The sequence below is a fragment of the Lonchura striata genome, chromosome 8, assembly GCF_046129695.1.
Source record: "Lonchura striata isolate bLonStr1 chromosome 8, bLonStr1.mat, whole genome shotgun sequence".
Classification (NCBI taxonomy): domain Eukaryota; kingdom Metazoa; phylum Chordata; class Aves; order Passeriformes; family Estrildidae; genus Lonchura; species Lonchura striata.
In genome coordinates this window covers 26,173,789-26,197,214 of record NC_134610.1, presented here as the reverse complement: position 1 = coordinate 26,197,214, position 23,426 = coordinate 26,173,789, and the positions used below count along the sequence as shown (strand labels likewise).

Here is a 23,426-nt window from a genome sequence, read left to right as displayed (position 1 = left end):
GATCTGTCCAGCAGCCTAGGCCACCACAAGTCATTTGGGCTTTCTCTTGAGCTCTAATATCATGCAGCTGCTTGGGAAGTGCAATTGCTTGGGAAGCTAAGCACTTGGGAAGCAGAGCTGGTTGGAGGTGAAGCAGCAGAGTATTCCCAGGAATGTTCCTGTGAATCAGCCTCAGCCTCTGATCTCGCATGTGGCTCCTCTCCCACCATAAAGGCTACCTTTGTATGTTTATAACCAAAATAAAATTGCAGTTCATGAAAGCTGTAATTTGTACTTGGAGGAACATAATGTTTATGTTTGCAATTGCAGGGATTGTACCAAAGCACGGGGACAGAGATCTGCAGTGTTTGGGATGACAAGAGCTGGCTGCAGACTCCACCTTTGAGGGCTACTAAAAAACAGCTTTAGTTAAACAGTGTTAATGATAAACAAAATGCCAGGAAGCATCGGCTGTGCCATGAGAGGACCCCTCTCCTGCAGCTGGAGAGAGAGGCTGTCCTTCCTCAGTTCCCGCCCATCCCCTTCCTGCAAACCATGCCAAGGAACCTGCCTGTAGTCTCCCCAGCTGTGACATTGGAGACTTCCACCACATCTGAGAAAGACAATAGAGGGAAGGAGTGATATAAAGCCAACCCACAAAGGCAGGCTTATTTTGGGAGATACTGTATGGAGTTAAGTAGACTAGAAAAGGGAAATTGGGGAAAATAGGACACTTAAGGTAAACTAGCTACATTTTTTAAATGTCCGAGTTGGAAATATGCCAGATAACATGTCCACTGCTGGGCTTATAATGATCACAATATGTTTCCTCTTTTCCTTGTTGGTGAGTGGTCTTTGTTTGTTTCCTTTTTGGAGTGTGGTGGGGGACTGCAGTTCCCTGCAATGCATTTTCAGTAGTGAGCTGGAGCTCTCTATGGTGGTTTAGTGGGTAATGCTGTTGTGCTGTGAACATGACATTTTCCAATTCCTGGCATCATCATCTGGTCCTTTTCCTCTTAGGGAAAGATGCAATGCTGAGTTTCATTTGGTTTGCTCAAGGAGGATACTTAAGGATGGGGCTGGAAAGCTGAAAGCCTCACAGAGAGCCTCTCAGCAGTGTGGGTGCAGGCAGAAGGGATGCCAAAAGCCTTGCCAGTGGAGAGAAGCCTTCCTGTGGTATCATCTCTGCAAAGTGTTGCTGAGTGTTGTGCTCCATGATGCACCTGGAATTAATTTGGTGGATCTTCCCAATTAATTTTAGGGTGAAATTTGCTAACACAAATGAGTCAGGGTCTGGTGTTTTCCACAGTATTCTCCAATACATTTCTAATGATATTTTGCCAGGAGAAACAGAAGGTTTAAAAGAGAGCCTGAGAAGGGACAGTGACTTGCCTTGACTATGAAGCTCCTGCCCAAGTAAATAGTGTTTCTGAGGAAATGCAGTATGAATAAACAAGGGAAGGAAAGAGTGCTGATAGGGGAAGAGAGGTTAATAATTGGAGCCCCTCTGAGGTCCTGGAGGCAAACAGGTTTCTGAGAAGGGCTTAAACAGGTCCTGTTTCATCCCTGTCCTTCCAGGAAAGTACAGCTTTTCCTAACCCATTCCTACTGATGATTTGTCACAATACCCAGCCTCTGCTTTTCACCAGCCTACTTAGAGTAACAAAGTACCAACTTTTGGGCCTTTCTGCATTGTAGTTTCTGTGGACTGTTGTACCATGCAGGTCCTGTGAAGTTATGTCCTTATGGCTTACCATTAACTGACAAAAGACAGGCTTGTGCATAAGAACATCTTGAATTAACCCCAGTGGTTTCTTGGATGCTGGGAAGTCATCCTATCTTCCAGGAATGCCAAAACATTGCATTCCTTCTAGACTATTTTCTGGCTGCTTAGCTATTAATAACTTTGTCCTGAAATAGCACTTTCATATTGCAGCGTATTAAAATCATAACAACTGGGTGGGTGTCCACAGTCAACAGACTGAAGAAAGTGAGCCAGTGTGCGAGCTGTGGTTGTGTCATTGGCTCACAGAGGTGTGCTGACTCCGAGCAGCTAGGGCTGACCTGCTGAGCTTTCTCAAGTCAGCAAATGGCAGGGGTCTTAATGGATCTCCTGGCTTCCTGTGCCATGTGCAGCCAGTTCTGTATGGCCTGCTGGGAGCTGACATGAGGCTGAGCTGTGATCCTTTCACGGGTAATGAGCAGTGCCTCGTCCAGTTCTGACAGCACACCTTGTGCTGCTAATGATAGCCACAAAAGGCTGTACCAGGTCCCCTCTCTTTTTTTGGATCTAATTCATTTTGGGAATACACATCTCAGATGCCTGTGAGCAGCTGCCTGGGTTGCTGCTGAGCATTTGAGCCAATACTGGCAGGCTCTTAACCAGAGTGTTCTCACAGATTGCTGTTAAAGAGGACCATGCTGCTTTTAGAAGGGTGTGTAACAGCCTAAGTCCACTGCCTGTGAGATTTTTGAGGCTGATCAAAATCCTTGGTGGCTAAGGCTTTTGGAACAAGAGCCTTGGCAGAAGAGTGTAGAAATGAAAAGCAATGGAAAATCACCTTTGACTGTAATATAGTATCCTCTGGAAGGCACCAGGCTTTAAGGTGAGATGCACATTTACCTGCAATGGGACATTCAGACATGGAGGCTGTTGTTTTTGTGCACAGATGATGAAAAGTCTAGCCTAGAAGTGGCAGAAACCAGTTTGTGAATACCTCATCTAGGGGACCCAAATTTTAAAAAAAGAGAGACAGAGGCAAGAAACAAATCCAAGCATCAGATTGTCTGAGAATTGTTGTTTTTAAATTCTTCCTATTTTTCCATTTAGGTCACACTGTCCCTAATAAAGCAGACAAGATTTGTAATAGAAAATAGCCATCTCCAGCCATCAAAAACCATGTTGGATTCTTTTTAATGTAAGCCACAGAGTTAAGTGGTGCTAATCAAGAGCAGCATTTCATGGATTTTGAGTGTTGGCAAGGTCCCAAGCTGATGTAAACAGGAACCATGAAATCGGGGCTGCTCTATGCTGATTTACCCCAACTGAGAATCCGGTTGTGCTTCCCATCACTTTGTTTCTAGTCTGTTTTTTTTTTTTTTTTTTTCTTGGTGCAACAGCAAAACTCAGGTCTGTTGTCTTCTCTTTTTGTTGCCCAGATTGGCATATTTATCACAGTAGCACATGCATCTTCTTGCTCTTGTAAGATAACAAATTGCCCAAATGATTAAAAGGAAATCAAAGAAAAAAGCAGCAAATGGCTTTTTGTAAATGCACTTGGACAGTTGCTGTGCTCCCAATAAAGTCTAAAGTTCAGGCAAACAGCTCACTGCTCCCTACATGGCTTGAGGCAGGCTTTGGTCCTATATGTTTATTATAGTTTAGAAATGGTATAAATGCTCTTTTATTCTTTTTTGTTCTGCCCTTATTCTCCAACGCATTCCCCTCCTGCTTCCTGTTTCCCAGACAGGTCCCCACCTCTTCCTCCCCACAGCCAAAAATAATACAAAAGGGAACATACAAAAGATTTTTTGAGCCCTGAGATGTGATAATGAATGGGCGTCATGTACAGGGTAGACACAAAAATCACGTAAAGTCAGTATGAGGAATTGCACGTTTTGCGTTAGGAATTTTGATCACGCAAAGTCCATGTGAGGAATTGCATGTTTTGGGTTCGGAATTCAGTGTTATGTATCCTCTTGTTTAATAGATTTTTTGGTCAGAGCAGACGAGATGAGTCACAACCCGGGACTCTTAGGAAACATTCCATATACTGAGTATATTGATCACATCTCTTCTCCAGGTTTGGTTTAATAAGCTAATTGTGACAGACTGTGCTTATGAACGTACTGCTGCCTGAGAGTGCATGAATGCAACTGCTGTATACATTTGTGTCAGCTGTTGAGTAAGAAATGTTAAGATACCTTTGGATGTTAATAAAATGTCTCTAAAGAATACGTTTTTTCATTCATGAACCTAACCAGAGTGATTACAAGGAATCCAATTCTGCTGTGTAACCCCTCTGCAATACTTTCTAAGGATGAATCTTAATAGAGGATGGAGACCTAAAATATTGCTCTGCTTTGTACATTCCACAGTCGTCAGCATTTGCTCTTGTGTATCCATTTCCTGTGAGAAGTTTACCGCACTCTGGGGCATGCTTTGAACCTGATCCTTTGATTTCAGTGGGAGCTAGGACTGACAATTCAAGGAACTAATTGTGCTTTTTTGCTGTTTATAATGCTAAACCAAAGCTGCTTCCAAACTGGATGACAACAGGTTAAACACAGGCTTGATGAAGTTTGGAGAAAAGTTTGCAGTGAGGGACACTAGCCAGCTCACTCAAAGCCATCCAAGGTTGTTATATAAATAAATGATCTCTTCAGAAACATTTTGAAACATGCTTACTTTTTATATAATTTTTCAAATGGTCATTGTATGGATACTTGCTGTCTTGACTGTATAGTAGCATGCAGGGTATGTGGTGGTGTGCAAGCACATGTGGCTTTTATAATATTTTGATACTAGGACAATGGATTGCTTGCACTTTTGAATTCTTGATTTGGCTATCCTTAATCCTTTGCTGACATTGATGCTATTTTTTGTTGTTGTGACTGGTCACAGATATTTTTTCTGTCTTTATTAAACAGTCAAAAAAATAACAAAAGCCCTCCAAAGCCCTGGTTCACTGTTTGCAGATTTCTTTCATCCTTTTTTTTTTTTTTCCTATCTAGATGCCTATCAAATTCAGCCATGCTTAGCTGCAGTCCTTTGTTCAGTATCTCATAACCATTGCACTGCCATTCTCTAGGCTTAAGGCCCAAATACCACAGATTTTTAGTGAAAAAATTTGGCTTGTCTGTTCAAAAGAATATTAGTTAGATAAAGATGTATTTCATTATCACCAAGTTAGGGAACAAAACCTGATTTTGACTCCTTGGTTAGAGTTATGGGTTCAGACTTTTTTTCTATTTGAGACATTTGTTAGCACCCAGTTCTGCTGCTGAAAATTGGTAATTTATGGTAAAGTTGATCTTTTGATCTTTAGAGTGATTAAAATATTTGATAACCCTGGTTACATCATGCCCCAGGGCAACAGGAAAATGAATCATGTTTATATGAAAGTAGTGATGCTGTCCTTTGTATCCACATTTTTACTTTAAAATTACCTTTGCTGAATGAAGCTGAGGCTTCTGATTTCACCATTTCTAACACTCTGAAGAAGTATAAAAGAGCAGATCCAGGGAGAAAGCCATCTGGGTCATGGTAGGAGAGTTTATTGAAAATGCTGTTGTGCATGAATAACAGTGAATAGGCTGGTTTGGCTAAATACACTTCCTTAACGGTTCATTCTTTGAGCTGAGACCAAGAGGGAAAATGGGCACAGGCCATTATTGTATTGAAGAATTTAGCAAACAGATACTTCAATCCTGTGTAGGGGAGTCAAGAATTAATAGATTTGTCCATTTCAGGCTGGTGGCTGGTGTGACCCAATCGGACAGTGTTAGGGAGGACTGGCCGGATGCCTCAGGCATGTGTTGAAGTTACAAGTCTTTGCATATCATATGATCTTTCTTTGCTGGCTGTCCTGTGCCTGCTTTTTGTACTTGGCAAAAGTCTGTTTGTTGAGCATCCAGTTAACTTGATTTCCTTAGTATATACAAGGGATTAGGAACATGCATACAAATAAGTACTGGAAGTTAGCTGTCAATAAGTATCTTATTGTTGTACCTGAAAAGTGGGTTTAGCTCTTTTTTTCTATGAACTACATAACACGCAGGCAAGCTGTGCTGACACATGACTAGTTTTGTCTTAAAACCTTTGCAATAGAAATTATTTGCTATCGCCTGAAACTTTTCTCATATACTTTAATTTCGGGGTGCTGTTTTCCATTTTGCCCAAGTGTATTTTGCAAAACGACTTATTTTAATACTAAAACTCTGTTTATTTTATTCTGGCCTAAATGTTAAGCCTCTGATGTGCTGCAGCTTTTTCATGACTAGCAACTGCCCAGTAAAAGTTGCCAAGAGGAAAAGCTGGAGGTTTTGGCAGCTGGGTGGGAACAGATGACAATCTTGGAATAGATGGGCAAGAGTACTGGGCTTTGTTGTTGTTGTTGTTCAGGAAGTAATGAAGGCTTTTGGCAGTGGGAAGAAGATCCATCATTCAAATCCTGTTTTAGGGTTAAGGATAAAAAATAGCATGGCATTTCAGGGCAGCAGGTAAGTTTTGAATCTCTTACTCCTCTTAACTTCAGGGCTGCCCCACAACATCCAGTTCAGTTTCTGCCTGTGGTATCACAATGCAAGTGTCAGTGTTGCTCAGAGCTTTTGATGTTTTGATGTTTTGATGTTTTGCTGCACAATACAACTGGTACTGGGCACTGGACCTGGGGCCACTGTTTGCTCTGAGCGTGCATGAAAGGTGATGGCACTGACCTTACTGTTACTGTTTTGGGCTGTCTTCAGTTGAAGGCAGTTTCTCCTCCAATTCAGTCTTGAGGTTTTCACCGTTTTTTAGAGATGAGGCCCCTTTTTTACATGCCAGTGGAAAGCATTGGGGTCATGATGGAAGTTGAAATTTGACCTTCACTATTGCATGTGTAATTTTGCTTTGCTTGTGTAAATTACAAAGAGAATCCTTTCAAGTGTTGTAAACAGACCTGGTAGATCAGACCTGCTTGTCAGCCACATTAGACATTTTCATTTTCTGTCACAGCCTGATCTAAGTATCCAACTTCCTAATTAGGTTTTGGATAACTTCCAAGTTCAGTGCTTGATGTCCAATTATATCTGCAGTAAAATGGCACTTAGAAGTAACTAGTGCTTCCAGATTGGAACTTCTGATGATCTGCTAGAAAAACTCAGAATCAAGATATTATAAAATACTTAAACATCAATACAACAGAGGAAGCCAATGAACATATTGATACAGTGCCTTCCCTGATGTTCTATCCTCAAATTATTATAAGTGTTTGGGTTTTTTTTTTTACCCTTGACAGAACTTTACAGTTGCCATATTGTCCTATCTTTACCTGTGCAAGGCATCCAGAAGTTTGAGTCACAACATGGGCAGGTACTTCTCAAGCAACCTGTTATTTTTCAAAAGTCTGTATGTATGGATGAAATTCCAATACATAACATGGCTGTCAACCAAGACTAGTTCTTTGCATTTCATTGGAGCAAGTTTAGATTTATACCCTGACAACTAGGATTACATTTTGGTTCATCAGGTGGAATTAGGTTTTCCAGAGTGGTCTGTACCCGAACCTAGATGCCAAATTTGTGTCCCTGCAGAGGCTCCTGGTCTTTGGCTGTGTCTTTCCTGTCATTCTCTAAAAGAGAGATACACTGCTTTGAGGCTTGGCACATTGATGATGGCACCTAGAATCTTCCTCCTGGTTCCTCTCTGGGGAAGAGAGATGAAGTCAAACATCAGCATCATGAGTGGTGACTCCAGCTCCTTCATGTCTGGATTTTGAATGTTTGGGGTCAACTTTAACCTAGATAGCTGATAGACACCTTAAAATACAGACTGAACCAAATCAAGTATTTGCAAGTCTGGGAGGGATTGCAGAGTCTGAGGTTTTTCTTGTTGCAGTTAGTGGCAAAACTATCTTGATTTCTGCTGGCTGTAGAGTTAGGTGAGTACTAAGCTCTGCTGTCAGAGGCACACACTAGATTTCTCTTGTAGAGAGCATACTCAACATGTTTCATAAATAATCTTTACTTTCAGTAAATGAGCTTTAGAGATAAGAATCCAACTAGATTAGAGGTCATACCTTTCTCAATTGACAAACGTACTGAGCACTGAATTTTGCTGGACCAGTGTTAGTCTGAAAGGACTAACAAGAAGTATGTCCTTAGCAGGCGTAGGACAGCTCTACAGTGGCTGCCTTGTACTGTGTGAAGGATCTGGTTCTGCACATGAAAGTGTCATGGTGTGCAGTTTACATGTATTCTGCCACTACATGTGCCCCAGAGGACTTGGATGATAGTGTAATATGGGGAGCAAAGAGATGTTTTGAATTACTGGGAGGGAACACACAGCAGTTCTTGTAGGTGATTGAATTGTTCCTCTGCTGGGGAAGTGAGACTTTTTGCAACAGTACCTGAAACTGAAAAATCAGATTAAGGCCTTGACAGGATTGTTCACATGCCAAACTGTTGTCCTTTTCCATCTGGCTTACTTCAAGTGTGTGGGGTCTCACAGTCACATCCTATTATTTGTCAGCCATGAATCATCATTTCTTTTAACTGGTTAAATTGAGGAGAAAGGTGCAAGGAGAATGACCCTCATGAATCAGGGCAGATGGGTTGAATTAGTGGGTCACACTTTTTTATCCCTAGCCAGTGGAACTGGCTTGACAGCCAACAGTAGTCTTATGGATCTTCTTTTGTTCCTGAAGGGAGACATCTTCTTCCCTTTACAAATTTTAAAGTCTTTATTGCTGTGTATCATACATGCACTGCATAAGAAAGTTTAATACCCACCATGTTGCCTGCAATGTAGCAACTAAAGGATCGTGGGACTTCATGTCACATGTGGCATACTCCATCTGTTACACAAAGCTCCCTCTCTTGCATGAGTGGTGAGGAGAAGCTGGGCATACAGCAGAACTTTGAGAAGAGCATGACAAGAGCAGTTTACTCCTGTCTGAGATATTCTTTTCCTACCAGGCTAGTAGTGGAAGTAGAGATCTATATGGATTTACAAACATCTGAATTCAGAAGTTTGGGTTTGTGTCTCTGTAGATAGTGGTCCTGCTCTTCCCACAAAAAAAAAAAAAAAAAAAAAAAAAAAAAAAAAAAAATCCAGAAGGAAACAAAAAACAAGAACAATAACAGAAAAACCCAGTAGGTTTTGATGTGCTCAATGGCAAATAGCTTTGTGGGAATGGAGACCAAAGAACTTTTCTGCCCCTCCTGGTGGTCTACCAGCCTGGAGTGGGGACCTTGGTGGTCTCAGCCTGACTGGTTTCTCTAGGTCAGTGTTCAAGACAAGGTGGGCTAAGTTGGCCTAAAAATTGTCACGCTGGACAAGGAGTGAAGAAAACAGGATGATTTCTAAACCCTTCCTCACCACTCCCTGGGAGATTGGGACCACAAGAAGAGAAGGTCGCATAAGGTACTTGGAATAAGCTGGGAAGTGCATATGGGGAAAGGTTCTTTGTTTCTGCCACCAAAAAAAAGGTGCAGCAGCAGGTAGGGCCCTGGTGGGAGGTAAGGGAAGGAAGGGCTGTGGCCATAACCTCTCGCCAGGCTTTGTCTGCCATGCAGATTAGGTACAGGGCTTTTCTGGCTCAGCAGTTGCTAGGCTCTTCCCTGCTATTGACTTGGTGGAGAGGCTGAGGGGGGTGGGTGGGAGGGACTGCATTACATTGTTTCTTTGAGTTGTTTTTGTCCCCCTTTCTGTGGGGAGATGGGCTTGATCCACTGGTTTTGGATTTCAGAGGCAGAAGGCAAGACATGACCAGCTGGTGTCTTGAAATGGCACAGGTGCAGTGGCTGCGGGAGGGGGGAGCCAGGAATAATTACAGGTTTGTGAAGCATCAGGCTTTGCCTGAAAAGGGCTTATCGAGAAACCGCTCTTTATGGAAAATTAATGGTGAAGCTGGAAAAACTGTCAGGCCCACTATTGTTGTCATGGGGTAGTGATGCCTTAAAGGAGCAGCACCTCCTGCTTGCCTCTCCTCCATGGGCAGCCCAGAGCTGGCATGCAGCTTTCTGAACCCACAGCGATTGAAATTTCATGTCACTGTCATCAGATTTAATGGCCTTGAGTCCTTGTCTCTTCTCCCTACTGCTGCCCTCCCCCTTTCCACCCCTAATTTGTGATTATGTTTGCTCTTTCCTTTGGAAGCCTTTTATTTATTTGGCCTTTAAACCTGTTACTGCCCCATTGGATGAAGGCTAAGTGGACCAGAAAGCCCAAATGACATGATGTGAAGAACTCAAAAGCATGGCCTCTCCTGGTGGTGGGGGTTATTACTGGAAGACTATGTGGCATGTTGGAAAGCTTCTCCTGAAACCCATTAGGATTTATCTGGGGAGAGATCAAACTCCCAGCTAAAGCTGTTTCTCGTAGTCCCAGAAAGCAACCTTGTAAAGAAAATGGAAAGGTTGCTTAAGGCAAGTACAAATGATGTGTCCCATGCCCAGGCCTGTGTACAGACAGTCTCATACCTCTGAATATAATATACATGCTGAAGTATAGCATGTCTCACCTGCATATATTCTGTTCTGTTGGCTTTTTGTCCATCTCTACAGCTCAGATCTATAATCAGCTATTATTTAGAAAAGAAACAACAGTGTGGCAGATTTTATGGTGAACTTGAAAGTCATCCCATCACATTGTATCTGCAACCAACAGTGCTGCTTTGTGGGAGTTTTGAAAGTAATAATCTCAAATTACCTGGCAGTTCCTAGAGAGCCATCAGTGGGGCCTCCTTACATTCCTGTTGATGGGACCTTTGTACTAAGAAGGCAGAAGTCTCTATCTCTTCTCTGGTCATATGAAGCTTTTATTTCTTGATCAGATGCTGGATTCTCCAGATTGAGATGTAGTTGGGTCACCAGCTCCCATAGAATAAAATTTTTTGACTAAAACCCTTTTCTTAATATTGGTAGAAGTGTTCTCTGAGGCATAGTTTTTAGAGGTTTCTAAAATGTATTAGTTAGAATGTCTCTTTCTCCAAGCCCTGTGAAATCACAGTGGTGGTATTAAACCAGCTATCTTTTCAAGCCGCAAGAAATGAAAAACAGTGCTAATAAACTCCATTAAATGCTCCTGAAACTACAGCAAATGGTTCTCTGTAAACAATAAAAGTTTTTAATGTTAGCTCTGGAGGACACTGGGACAGTGCTTTGGTGGCTGAAGGCTTTATTGGGGCAAGCTCAGGACACTTCATAATAAGGCACATTCATGTAGGAGGCTCATCCCATCCTTGTGCTGATGATCACTGCTGTGGAGGTGCAGGAGCACATTTTTATGTGGCAGCCTCTTTGACTGCAACTTCATCTACTTTTTAATAAAGGAGTGAGTGTGTGTTTGTGTGCAAGTTTGGCATCTTGTACACAGGACCAGATGTGCCAAAACTCCCTCTAAAACTGACAGTAGATAGGGATTTTTTTTGTCACCTTTCCTTCTCTCAGGCCCTTTAAACAAGCTGTGGTCTCACTGGAACCTTTTCTACCTCCTATCTTAAAATGCCACACTTCAGAATTGTGTTCTTTAAGGAAGATTAGGCCCCAGACAACTACACCGAGTTAAATTTGGAGAGAAAGTTAATGTTTGTGAAGGAAGAGGAAGCAGTTATTTGGAGAGGTGACTTGTTTGTATGGCCAAATGATGAGTCTGTTAGGATAGTTTCATACGGAAGTGACAGATTATACTTTAAGTTGGGAAGGCCCTGGTGCCCACGGAACAACATACAGACGTTAATGAAAATATAGAGGATACTTTGTGGCTGTTGTATCTTCACTTCTAGTATAATACCTGCTGCCATATGTGGGTATTCCCAGACTATTTCTGAGAAGCCTCAAACAAATGCCAAATCTTCATGTCTCCCAATATGTGACTATCTCACCAGAAGATGTTAGTTTTGATGAATGCTGTCTTGGAATGCCTCTGGACCATGTTCTCCTCCCCTCGGTGGCAGCTATGCTGTAATCTCTTTCTAACAGCGATTTCTCTCCCTCCCCTCTCCCTTTCCCTTCTGCAGACATGCCTGGAGTTGGAGCGATACCTTCAGACTGAACCACGCAAGATCTCTGAGACCTTTGGTGAAGATTTGGACTGCTTCCTTCATGCCTCCTCAGCCCCAGATGCAGAGGACAATATACGACGGCTGGACCCCATCCTTTTACCAGTGGAGACGAGTACATGTGACAAAAGCGCCAACATGGACATTATCCTCTCCCGTGACAAGCTGCTGTCTGAGACGTGCCTCAGCTCGCAGTCCACCAGCTCTCCCACAGAAGGCTACACAGCTGTCAACCAGGCCCAGCTCAATGCAGTAACCTCATTAACTCCCCCTTCCTCTCCGGAGCTCAGCCGCCACCTCGTAAAAACCCCACAGACTCTCTCAGCAGTGGATGGCACAGTGACGTTGAAACTGGTAGCCAAGAAAACTTCACTCAGCTCTGTGAAAGTGGGTGTAGCAACAGCGACTGCGGGGACAATAAAAAGTGGGCAAAGTGACAGTGAGCAAGGAGGTACAGGGACAGAAGCATCCCCAGAAAACAAGAAGAGGGTTCATCGCTGTCAATTTAATGGGTGCCGGAAAGTTTATACAAAGAGCTCCCACTTAAAGGCTCACCAGAGGACTCATACAGGTACTTATGTAGGATTCTTCTCTCATCTTGTCCTGCCACCTACCTGTAACCATCTCTTTTTATTCTCATTTAGAAAAGAGAAAAGTCTCTTCTGAAAATCCAAGCTTCTGTTTATGAAACAGGGCACTGGAAAATATGATAATCAGCAAATGTACCCATTATTCACTAGAACATAGGAGTTCACCATCTACCATTAATCTGTTGGGTTTTCATATGTTATATGGGGCATGATGCAGAGTAATTTTAGGATACCTAAGAGATGTAGATGTATCATTCATGTTAAAACTATGTGCATTTCACTTTGGGTTTTTGGCACTCATTTCCCCAAGACAACTTTAAAAATGTAAAGTTTAGTCAAGTGTTATTTTCTTCAAATAGAAAACAGCGTGGGTAGGGTTTTGGTGCCTTTTGTGTGGGAGAAAGAGAAATGTGTTTCAGATCTTAAATATGTGGTTTAGGAATAATCTGTGCATGAGGCAGCCTGTGTAGATGCAGAGGCACATACCCTTCAGATACTCATGATCTTGGACTTCTCCAGTGCTAAAATACAGTGAGAACAAATAAAAGAATGACATGGAGTTTGAATGAAATAATGTGGGTAGAGAGAGAATGGGATGTATGGATAGATGTAAGGCTGTTATTTTGGGTAACATTTACAAATGTTATATATATATATCTCTGTGTGTAAGCTGGTTGAAGCATACCGAATTGGCTTAGGCTGGCTGTTCAGATTCCCTCCTTTCATTTCTTCATAGTCCCCAGCAGCTCTTCAGCTGGTATTCATTGGCATTAATAGCTATGCAGTTCACACACGTTGCTGCTTTGTTCTAAGCTTCACACGTGATGAGAGATGATAAATTCCCATTAGCACTGTCTTATCATGTGATTATTCTTGTTTCCAGAGGGATTGCTATAATCCATTTTCTCAATTTTACTGTAAAATGTGTGGTCTCTTACAATAACTGCACATTTAGTTCACAATCTTATCATGCAGGCAGATTCCTAGAAGCAAGGTTGTTCTTGCAAGGTAGAAAATAACACGTTGGACCAACACAGTAAATCAGATAAATATGTGGGTTGTTAAGAGAGCTGCATCCATCACATACTAGGCAGCACTGTAAAAGTTACATGGTCTGAAGTATAAATCATAGTAAGACATAAAAGGCATTGATCTTTTTATATGGGCTTTCTAGTGCTTTTACTGGGGATAGCTGCCTTGCCAGGAGTGACCTCACCTGTGATTCAGTGATTTGAAAGCCAGTGAAAGCAGTACAATAATTTTAAAATCAGCATCAACATGGTCAGAATGTTGGTTCCTTGTGGCGCCAGTGCTGCTGTGAGGGCTGCTCCCTGCTGGGGCTGGCCAGTGGGACATCCCAGCCAAGGTCTTCCAGCAGGCGATGGAGCTGCCACCAAAGTACAAATGAAGAGTGTGAGAGCTGTTGACCCAGTGATCTTGTCTGTTCAGATATGACCCCCATGTTTGTGCTGAAGCTGGAAGTGATGGGTCTTACACAGCTTTTCCTGAGGTTTGTCAGGGATATGACACAGTAGCATGGAAAGGGTGAACTTGTGAAGTTTTCCTGGTGTTGTCATGCAGATAGGGATATGGACAAGGAATCATGAGGAGCACTTAAAAAAACTTCTAATCTGTCAGCACCTTTACCCTTTGGTCTCAAAATCTTGTAAGAGTTTGTATGCTTTTGAACCCAGCCCTAGGCCTGGTTGAATTTTCTGAGACCAAAACCTTTCCCCTCCAACATTACATTACCCTATGAAATCTTGCATTTTACAATTAATCCACAATGATAAATGTTTCTCACTGGCCCTGTGATCTTGCTGTTGAATAGCCTTGGATTGTATGTGGCACCATGACTGCTGAGCCTGCCCATCCACAGCAGTGCTTGATGTGGTGAGAAAGGCACATCTGCCTTCGCTGGCAGGTGGGGAAGACCTTTATCAGATGAGACTGCAGCTGCCTGGGTACAGAGCCCATTCCCAGCACCTCACCTGGTGGGATCAGCTACTCCTCTGATCCTGCCAGTTAAACTGTCTTAAGCAGCCCTAAATTATGGGAGTGTTTCTGTTTCCATTCACCATGTCCTGAGCAGGTAGCTTAGGCTGTTAGGAAAGCAGGAAGGTAAAAAACAAGAGGGAATACAAGCTTGGAATGATGATCTCTCCTGTCCTAACAGCTGTAAAACCACTCTGCCCCTGCCCATGTCCTAGCTGTGCACAGCTTTGTAGAAAGCATGGTTACCCTTTGTGATGAGGACTGACTGCAGCCTTGTTGTTAAAACACATCTTTGATGCAGAACCTGGGAGCAGGAAACCTGTCTGTCATTTTGTCTGTGGAAAGCAGGTTGTCTAAATACTTGTGAACATTTACATCCTGGGAGCAACCTGAGTAAATTGAGGGAAGGAGTGTGATAGGCTTACCTAAACAGCTTATTTGAGTCTGGAGCACAAAGTCATTCAGACTCCTTCATAATGCTTGCAAGCTCTGTTCCCTAAAAACACACTGACCGTTGGATGTCTTAAATGAGAGCTGGTACAATCAAGACATCTATGTGTTCACACTGACCTCTTCAGTGGGGTTCCCTACAGCAAACTCCTGCCTTTGGTAAAAACATGGGACAGAGAGGAGTAGCTATGGATATTTGGGACTGAATTATAAATGTCAGCTGTGTCCTTTCCCATGCAGCCTTCAGGGCATGGGACAAGGAGCCCTTTTCTCCATGGGTGCTTTGTTTTTTTCATGCCTGAACTGAGTGTGCTGCGGGTTGCAAATGCACCCAGCAGAGCCAATGGCTAGTAGCCACTTTGCTTAGTCAGTGGCTGAGCCAGAGGGTCTGAAATGGTTGCAAGATATTTTCCTTTGGCTGGTGGTTTGTTAGTGTGTCATGCGAGAGCAGTCTGCCAGTGTGGGCTCTGTGAAACTCATGTGAGTGCCCCGGTGGACAAAGAGCTCCCAGTGTGGGGTTCACAGGCAGAGAGGCAGATGTGGGCTGGTCACTCTGCTTGCACGTGCAAAGTCCACTTGCTGGATCAAAGGGATTCACTGCAGTGCATGAAAACAAGAAACCTTGGACTGGGAGCGGGTGGGGGGGAAGGCAGCGGAAGGAGGCTGCATTCCTTTCATTCATATGTAAGGCTGACCAGCCAGACGCTGGCTGCTGCTCCTCGCTGCTGCGTGATGAGCCAGGCTGGGCTGCAAGCAATGCAGGCTGATAGCAGCTTGCTAGATTGGGAACAATCCTATCTTGGGGTTTTACTTTGCTGGAAAGCCCAGGGACCATCAGACTCCACATTTCACTTGGTGCATCTTCTACATTACTGTTCCACATCTCATCTGCAAGAGCACTATAAGGCCCATCAGTGGTCAAACTGGTTATGAAACCACCTTCTGGATGACCTTTGGAGAGGGAAAAACAATCATCTGTGTGGGAGAGAATTTAATCTGGAAGGGAAAAGGAAAAACACTGTCTGTATAGAAAGGGAAATGAAAATATTTGACTGAACTCAAAGCAAGCTGGGGCATTTAAAATTAAGGGTGTGTAAAGGAGCTAAGAGCAGTGGTGGGACTGATTGTCAGAATTCAGCAAAGAAGCCCCTCAGGGAAGAAATAGCAGCTGGGCCTGTGAACAGGAGGAAAAGGTGAGCTGGAGGTTTGGGAAAACCACGCTGCCAGTGTGAGGGTGCAGTAAAAATATCTAAAGAAGGAGCAACCAGGACTGGCATGGTAATTCAACCCTAGCATATTCTCTTATAGTTATTTGTGGAGCAGACATCAGTGCAAACAATGGCGTTTTCTCTCTTTTGAGAGAGAAAAATTTTCATCCTCCCTTCACACATGCATGGAGATGAATTGTCAATGTAATGGAGAGTGGAGAGGAAAGGAATTCCAATGAGCCAAACTCCATGTATAATCATCAGTACTTCCTAAATTAGAAAACAGGATATTGCTGAGAGTGTCTGAATGCAAATAAGTCTAAGGGTGAGCTGGCCTGTGACCTATGGAAAGATTAGTCATGGGATGTGACTGTCTCCCACATCAGAGACTGCTGGAGATTTCTATCTCCTGACAAAACCATTCCTATCAGCCTTCCTTGCAGTAATTTGCAGGGAAAGGTATAAGATGGTGTGGATACTTTCTGGCCGGGGATGATGCATCACATAAAAACTGGCCAGGAAATCCTTAAGATTGGGACAGTGATAAAAAAATTACCCTTATGGGGTTCTGCTAGGATTTGTATTTTACAAGTATCAGAGGGTTTGCTTTTTTTTTAATTTATCAATCCAAAACCAGGATTGGATACAACTGAACCTCAAGTCTGAGAAACAGCAGTTGGGCACCTCACATCTGTGTTTAGGTTTCTAAGGGCTAAACAAGCAGGAAATACCCATGTAAGTAGATGTTACTAGTCTACATGTGATCTTAAGATAGCACTTCTTCAAGTGGGGTTTGTTTCACATTGTCAGGACATCTTATTTTAAATTATATAGTTCTTTGATCCAAAATGCTGGGTTAGAATAACTACAACAAACAAAGTACTACATTTGCAAGACAAAGATGAGACACAAGAGATTAGAAAGAGCATTAACCAACAGAAGGTTTTTGAGGTAGCATATATAATAGAAAAGAACTCTCGCCAAGTGTTGGAGATGAAAGAGAAAATATCTGAAATCTGGAAATAGGTGGAGGGGACAAAGTTGAGTTGAGGCTGGATGATAGGTAAAGAAGATTAATACAAAGTAAAGGAATAACAGAGAAAATAAAGACTCTATGTCATTGACAGCACATGAATGGGAAGCTGCATTGCTGTATTGTTTTAGTGTAGTAGTATTTGTGAACAGAAAGCCAATGAAGAGAAGGAGAAAGCAAGTAGCCAAGCATGGCATCAATTCTGCAGGATTCAAGACTGAATAATGACTTAGGGAAAAGCATTTGGGAGAACAGTATTGGTGGCATAGAAGAAATTAAAGCCAAAGCTCAAGATGTTTGTACAGAGACCCATGGCTTTGTGGTGAGTCCACAGCTCTGTGTGCAGGACTGAAACCTGCCAAGGGGACATGGAGGAGCCTGAAGCTCCAATGGCAGCAGCTGAAGCAACAGATGAATACGCTGCTGGAAGTGGGGGCCCGGCAATTGAAGGAGGAAGGGTATGTGAAAGACCTTCACTCAGAGCTGCATTTTCTGGGGGAGTACAGTTGCTTAGCCAACTTGGAAAGATAGGCTTTTGTTGTGATGTTGGATTTTAAAAAGTTTTTTGTGTAAAAACATAACAAGTATTTATCAAAGCTGATTAAAATAAGCCCAGCTTGATTCTGAACTCCTTACGCTGTTCTGATCTTGCAGCCTTTTAGCCATTTGGCAAGTTTGGAGGGGAGTGTTGTGATTTCGTTGTGGAGAGTCATAGCCTCACTTCATTATGACAGCAAGAGCTTAGACTTGGGAAATTATCTTAGAGAGCCACCCAGGCAGCAGGAGGATGGCCCCTGCCAAAAGCAGCCCTTGCCATTTAAAACACCAATGGTGTCCATCCATAGCTTAGTTGTCAATACCTGAATTCTCAGTCCCATGTTTCTGCTCCATCATTTGCCAAATGAATAGCATGGGACAATCTTATTGTTTGGGTTTGAAAAGGCAAATAGGTGTTATTTGTTTGTTTGTTTGCCATGTGAGAAGATTTCTGGCTCAAGGTAGACCTAGAAACTGATTCAGCACCTACAGGAGGGCAAGTGCAGGTGCCTCCAAGTGTTACAGCACTCTGCCTTGGTAAGGTACAGAGAAGCCTTCTTGAATTTGTAATTTGGTGTTTTCTTTATACCTATCCACCTGCTCCTGAGTCCTAGTGAAGCACCCAGCCAGTGGCCAAATGATAAGAGATGACCACCATAAAAAGACACTCAAAGAGAAACCCACCAATTTGTCTTCTGGCAATTTCCCTTTGTGTTGCTGCTGTCCCACACTGGATAGAACGGGCAAATTAACAATGAGAAGCCATGATTTTGTGATGTCCATTTGTCCAAAAGCACTGTCATTTCTAAAGTATTTGAGGTAATGCCAGGGATGAATTTGAGATGTGTCCTCAGGAATGCTGTTTTAGGTTGAGGTGGGCATGACTGGGAGACCTGAAGTGCTCTGGGCAGGAAAACCCAAGTGTGCTACCTCTCATCTTAAAAGCAGGTGCTGGGTTAGATGCTTTTCCTAAGCGCAGTGTGGGTGTTTGAGTCTGGGTCATATCTGGGCAGACAGTAGCCAGCAGCCTGGATGGACCTCTCCTAATCCAGTCTTTCATACTTCATGTGGACACAGTCCCACATACCTACATACCAGCAGCAGCAACTTGAAAGCGGAGCAGATGAACTACAAGGTTTCATGGAAGCTGACCTAAATACAGCAGAGGTGTCCATGCTTTTGCCAAGGGTGGTGGGGTCCCAGATAAACCATGGGCACAATGGCATAAGCGGTGCCCACCTTATAGCAAAAACCAGCTGCAGATAGGGAGACCAGTCTGATAGGGATAGGGAATATGAGATACCCATTCAGTCCCATGCTCTCTGGCCCAGGTGTCTGGGAGGCCATTTTTGAAATAAGTTCCATTGTCTGACTCAGGTTTTGTGTCAGCACAGGACTTACTTTTCAATGCCCAGGATGGTGTTCTGGGCAGTGGTGTGAGGCACAGGGTACATCTTCAGCCATCCAATGGCTGTGTCCACCATTGTCAGCACGTAGTGCCTGTCTTGGTGGCTTTGTGGGAGTGTGATGTAATTGATCTGCCAGGCCTCCCCATACTTATATTTCAACCACTGCCCCCTTATCACAAGGGCTTTATGCTTGGCCTTCTTGATTGCAGCAGATGTTTCATAGTTATGGATGACCTGGAAGATACTGTCGGTGGTTAAGTCCACCCCTTGATCATGAGCCCATCATATTGCATCTCTTTCCTGATGACCTGAGCCATCATGGACTCATCAAGACAAAACTAATTCACCTTTATATTGCCAGTACAGATCCATCTGAGACAATTCCATCTTGGCAGCCTGATCCACCTGTTCGTTGTTGCAATGTTATTCAGTAGCCTGACTCTTGGGGATGTGGGCATCTGCATGGTGTACTTTTACAGCCAGCTTCTCTACCTGTGGCAAGGTCTTGCCACAATTCAGCAACCTATATGGGTTTACCTCTGTGCTGCCAACTGGTCTAGCCAGTCCCACAGAACATTTGACAGGAGCAAGGCATGAATATTCCTTGGCTACAAGTCATAGTTGATATTATTAATTCATTAATTATTATTCAGTCTTCCTTTTGTTAAATTATTTGTTCCTTTTGCACAGTTATCTTCTTCTTTTGAGTTCTCGAATCAGTGCACTGTGAGTCTTATGGTCATAATCTCCCTCTGCCAAAATTACCCTTTCCCTAGTTTGATGAGTTGGCATTGTTTTTTCCTTGTAACCTGGTCTTATCTTGATTGTTTTTTCAATTGTCTTTGGTTCCTTGGTTTAGAAGAGCTCTTTCATGTGGAGGTGGTAGAAAAGCCTCACGGCCCTCCATGGCATGAATAATTTGGACTACCTCAAGGTGCCCTTTTCCCAGCAGTCTGTCCGTACTGAAGATGAGGACATCCATCACCTTCCCTGTCCCTGAGGTTTCTTCACATTTCTCCAGATGCAGAAGGCAGTACAAGCCATGCTGAGCAGCCCCACAGGTTGCCAGGCTGTACAGAGCAGCCAGCTCATGTCAAGGGGCAAGGTGGTTCCAAAGCTGGCACAAAGGATAGGGCAGGCTGGGGGCTGCACTCTCTGGGATAATGGGTGATTGTTTCAGTCATTCAGATGTCCAGCTTCTCCCTGACCTGGTCCTGGCAATTGGAAAGGCAGGTGGTGCTGGTCCTTTCAGCAATCATGCTCTTGGCAACAGCAGGTGGTTTCTTTGGCCCCTCGGGGATGATGCCCATCCTGAACCTCACCCAGTCTTTGGGATTGCAAGGGTCTAGGCTGTTGCTCCGTTCTCCAGCCAAATACGTAGTGGCAGTGAATGACAGAGACAGCCTGTGGAGCACCATGGTCAGGAAGACCACCAGGATGAGGCTCATTCTGGTCGTTTGCAAGGGTGACATCTTGGCACGTAAGCTGCCTCGGCGTGCCATGTTGGTCAGAGTTCAGGCTCTGATGTTCTGGGCTGCCCAGTCTCTATGTGCTTGCACGTGTTGGCAATGTGACATCATGGGCTGCTGTCACACAGGGCTCTGTGATGTCACCACATGTTTTCTGCCTGGCTGACAGATAATGTAGCCAAAATGGAGCTGGGAAGCAGCTGGGTAGATGGATTGTGAAGCCTGTCCCACTGCTATGCCTGCTGGCAGGCACTGAGCCCCACAGTAGAGTGGCACTGTGTCCCACGGGATTTGCACTGTGAGCTGTGCCCAGACTCCATCCAAGCTGCATTCAGTGCTGTGCCCCAGCTGAGCAGCCATGATATGTTTCCACACAAAATCCTCTTGAGGGCAAAGTGTCAACCGATATTAAGAGGAAAGCCAAAATTTCATGCATTTTGACAAAAAATCTTAACCCCTCTTGAGCAGGGTCTTAGACAAACTGATCTGTAAGAGGAATAATAGATCATTCTCAACATACCGTTACCTTTCACATATGTTTAATCACCTTTTACCACCACAATGTCATTTGAATACAATATACCATATAAAATTTCAAAGGGGCTTACTCCCTTCATAACACGTGTGGTGCTTTAGAGTCTCACTAAAGCAATAGGTAACACATCTACACTCACCTTTTTGGATTTGCCACCCAGCACCTCTTTCTGCACAGAACTGTAAATAAGTACCTTGACTCTGTATGTGGATCAACTTCTTGCATAGTGGGTGAAGCCACCTGTTTCAGGACAATGACTACAGAACCAAAATCTTTCTACTGATCTGCTTTAGACATGATAAGAAGGCTTGATAAGAATCAAAATCTTTAAAACACTGCAGGCCAGTTTGGAATCCCAGAAGTCCCCATTTGCAAATAAGCACACAAATGTTGTGTTAGGTAGATTTGTTCCTGAAGATGTCTGTCTTTCAAAACTCAGAACTGAAAATTGTGGCTGCAAAAACTGAATGCTGAAAAAACATTTGCAAGCATGCTTGCTAAGCTAATGATGACAGTCATGAGTTTAAAGATAAAAGCTGATGCCCAGCTGAGTTCTGAAAGAAAGGTGTACTCAACTGTATGGCCATGCACATTCAGAGGCTTAGTGGGGATTTATTTCTTCCTCCTGTATATCTGGACCTTCACCACACACAGAGAGGTCTTAATAGCTTAGTTAATATAAACTTCCATTTGTACATCTTGTTGGTCACCTGTAAAGTTTGCAAAGCCTTTCCTTCTTCAGAATGAAATTTTCCACATTTGGGTTTTTTCCAGTATGGTTGTTGTTTGTTATTTTAGAAATCGGAGCATGTGTGTTGGAGAGAGGCAGGGAGAAAATAACTGTGCACAGTGTAACAAGTTTAACTAAAAACTTGGCTCGTGTAGTTGAAAAATAGAAGACTTCAGGCTGTGAATATCTGGGTAAAAATTAACTTGAATTGATTAAGCTATGATCTGTTGTAAATTGACTTCCATATGAGTGATATTTTATCATTAATTCTTTGTGAGACCCGTAGAATCCCAAAGGTGATCTTTTCTTAGGCTTTGTTTGGCTTTGAATGTGTGTTAGTAAACATGTTTCATACAGAAAACCTCTTCATTTTTTTATTTTTCTCCCTGAAGACACAGTGTCACCCAGCAACGGGATGTCGTAATACATTTGTGTTCTCCTTTGGTTACTTACACTCACCTGGCAGCATGAATGATCTGGGTGCTTTCCAGCTGGTTGCATGGAACCCCCTTAGAGCTATGGACAGGTAATCCTTTGTGCCTTTTCTGAATCCAGATGGGGAATCTTCCTAGCTGGTAAAATTAATTATCTTTACTCACTGCCCTGTGCTTTTGAGATTAGTCTGCTTAGTTCACCAAGGGCTGCCCAGCAGCATTGCCAAGGCCTCTCTACTGAGCCCTGCTCAGTGTGGAGCAACTGGGTGCCACCTGCCAGCTGTGCCCAAGGACAGAGAAAGCACCAGGAAGGTGGGATCTCCTTCAAACCGTGCCTGCCAGCATGTAGGTAGCTGTGCCTTGGCACCAGGGCAGCCTTTAGTGAGAGAACTTGCCAGTGTATTCTTTAAACCCAAGCACATTATTTCCCTTTTGCATTTATCCCCAAATCATATTCAATGTCTGAATGAGGTCCTGGATCTTTTTCCATTTTTGTTGTTGACAAAAGTGGGAAATCAGAAGGAACGTATGTTCTTTTCCCCTCGTGTTTTAATCCTGTGCTGTCTCTTCCACTTTGCATCATTTTTTTGGTCATCTTTTCTCTGATTTTTTAGTGACTAAAGGGAGAAGATGGTAAATACTGAAAAACATCAGCACTGCAATAGTTTGAATAAGCAAACCTCACATTCATTAGCAAAAATATGGAGCAAAACCATTAAAAATGTTAGCATCTGGAAAAGGGGAGTCTGTGCCTCTTAGATTTTTTTTTTTTTTTCATTTCTCAACATGGTCCATGATACATGCATCTCATATTTTTCCTGGCCTATTTGCCTTTATCTATAATCTGGAATTTCTCTTGACCTAAACCATAGGTTTCCAAGGAATAAATCTTTGATACACTGCTCTGGATTATGCAAATATGCACCATGTCCCTTAAAGGCTATCTCATTGTCCACCCTCTAAGATACCTTACAAAAAACAAAGGGAAGAGAACATGTTTCAGAGTGCTGGAAAAATCTGATCCAGTGAACTGCTGATTTTTTTCCTTTTTCATCTGTTCCTTCTGCCACTGCTACCTTGCTTTGCATCTTTGAGCTTGCAGAGCTCCACAGAATCTGAAACTAGAAGCCCTTATTAGAGGACATTTTAAAAAATTTCTTGCTGCTCCTCTGGGGACCGAAGTAATGGCAGCTTGAAGCAGCAGAGAATGTGTAATTAGGGCAAACAGCGATGCTTGGCGTGATGGAGAGAAACAGGAGGAGAGGAGGGGAAGCGCAACAGCCCGGCGTGCG

General features: G+C 43.2%; 1 protein-coding gene across 1 annotated transcript in view; it reads left to right on the top strand.

Moving 5' to 3' along the window:
* The window catches only part of KLF7 (KLF transcription factor 7), a 59,114-nt gene that overhangs the window by 18,816 nt on the left and 16,872 nt on the right, over window positions 1-23,426 (top strand). Inside the window, exon 3 of the mRNA XM_021538858.3 lies at window positions 11,703-12,315. Coding sequence (XP_021394533.1) covers window positions 11,703-12,315 — 613 coding nt within the window. The remainder of the gene's footprint in view (window positions 1-11,702; window positions 12,316-23,426) is intronic.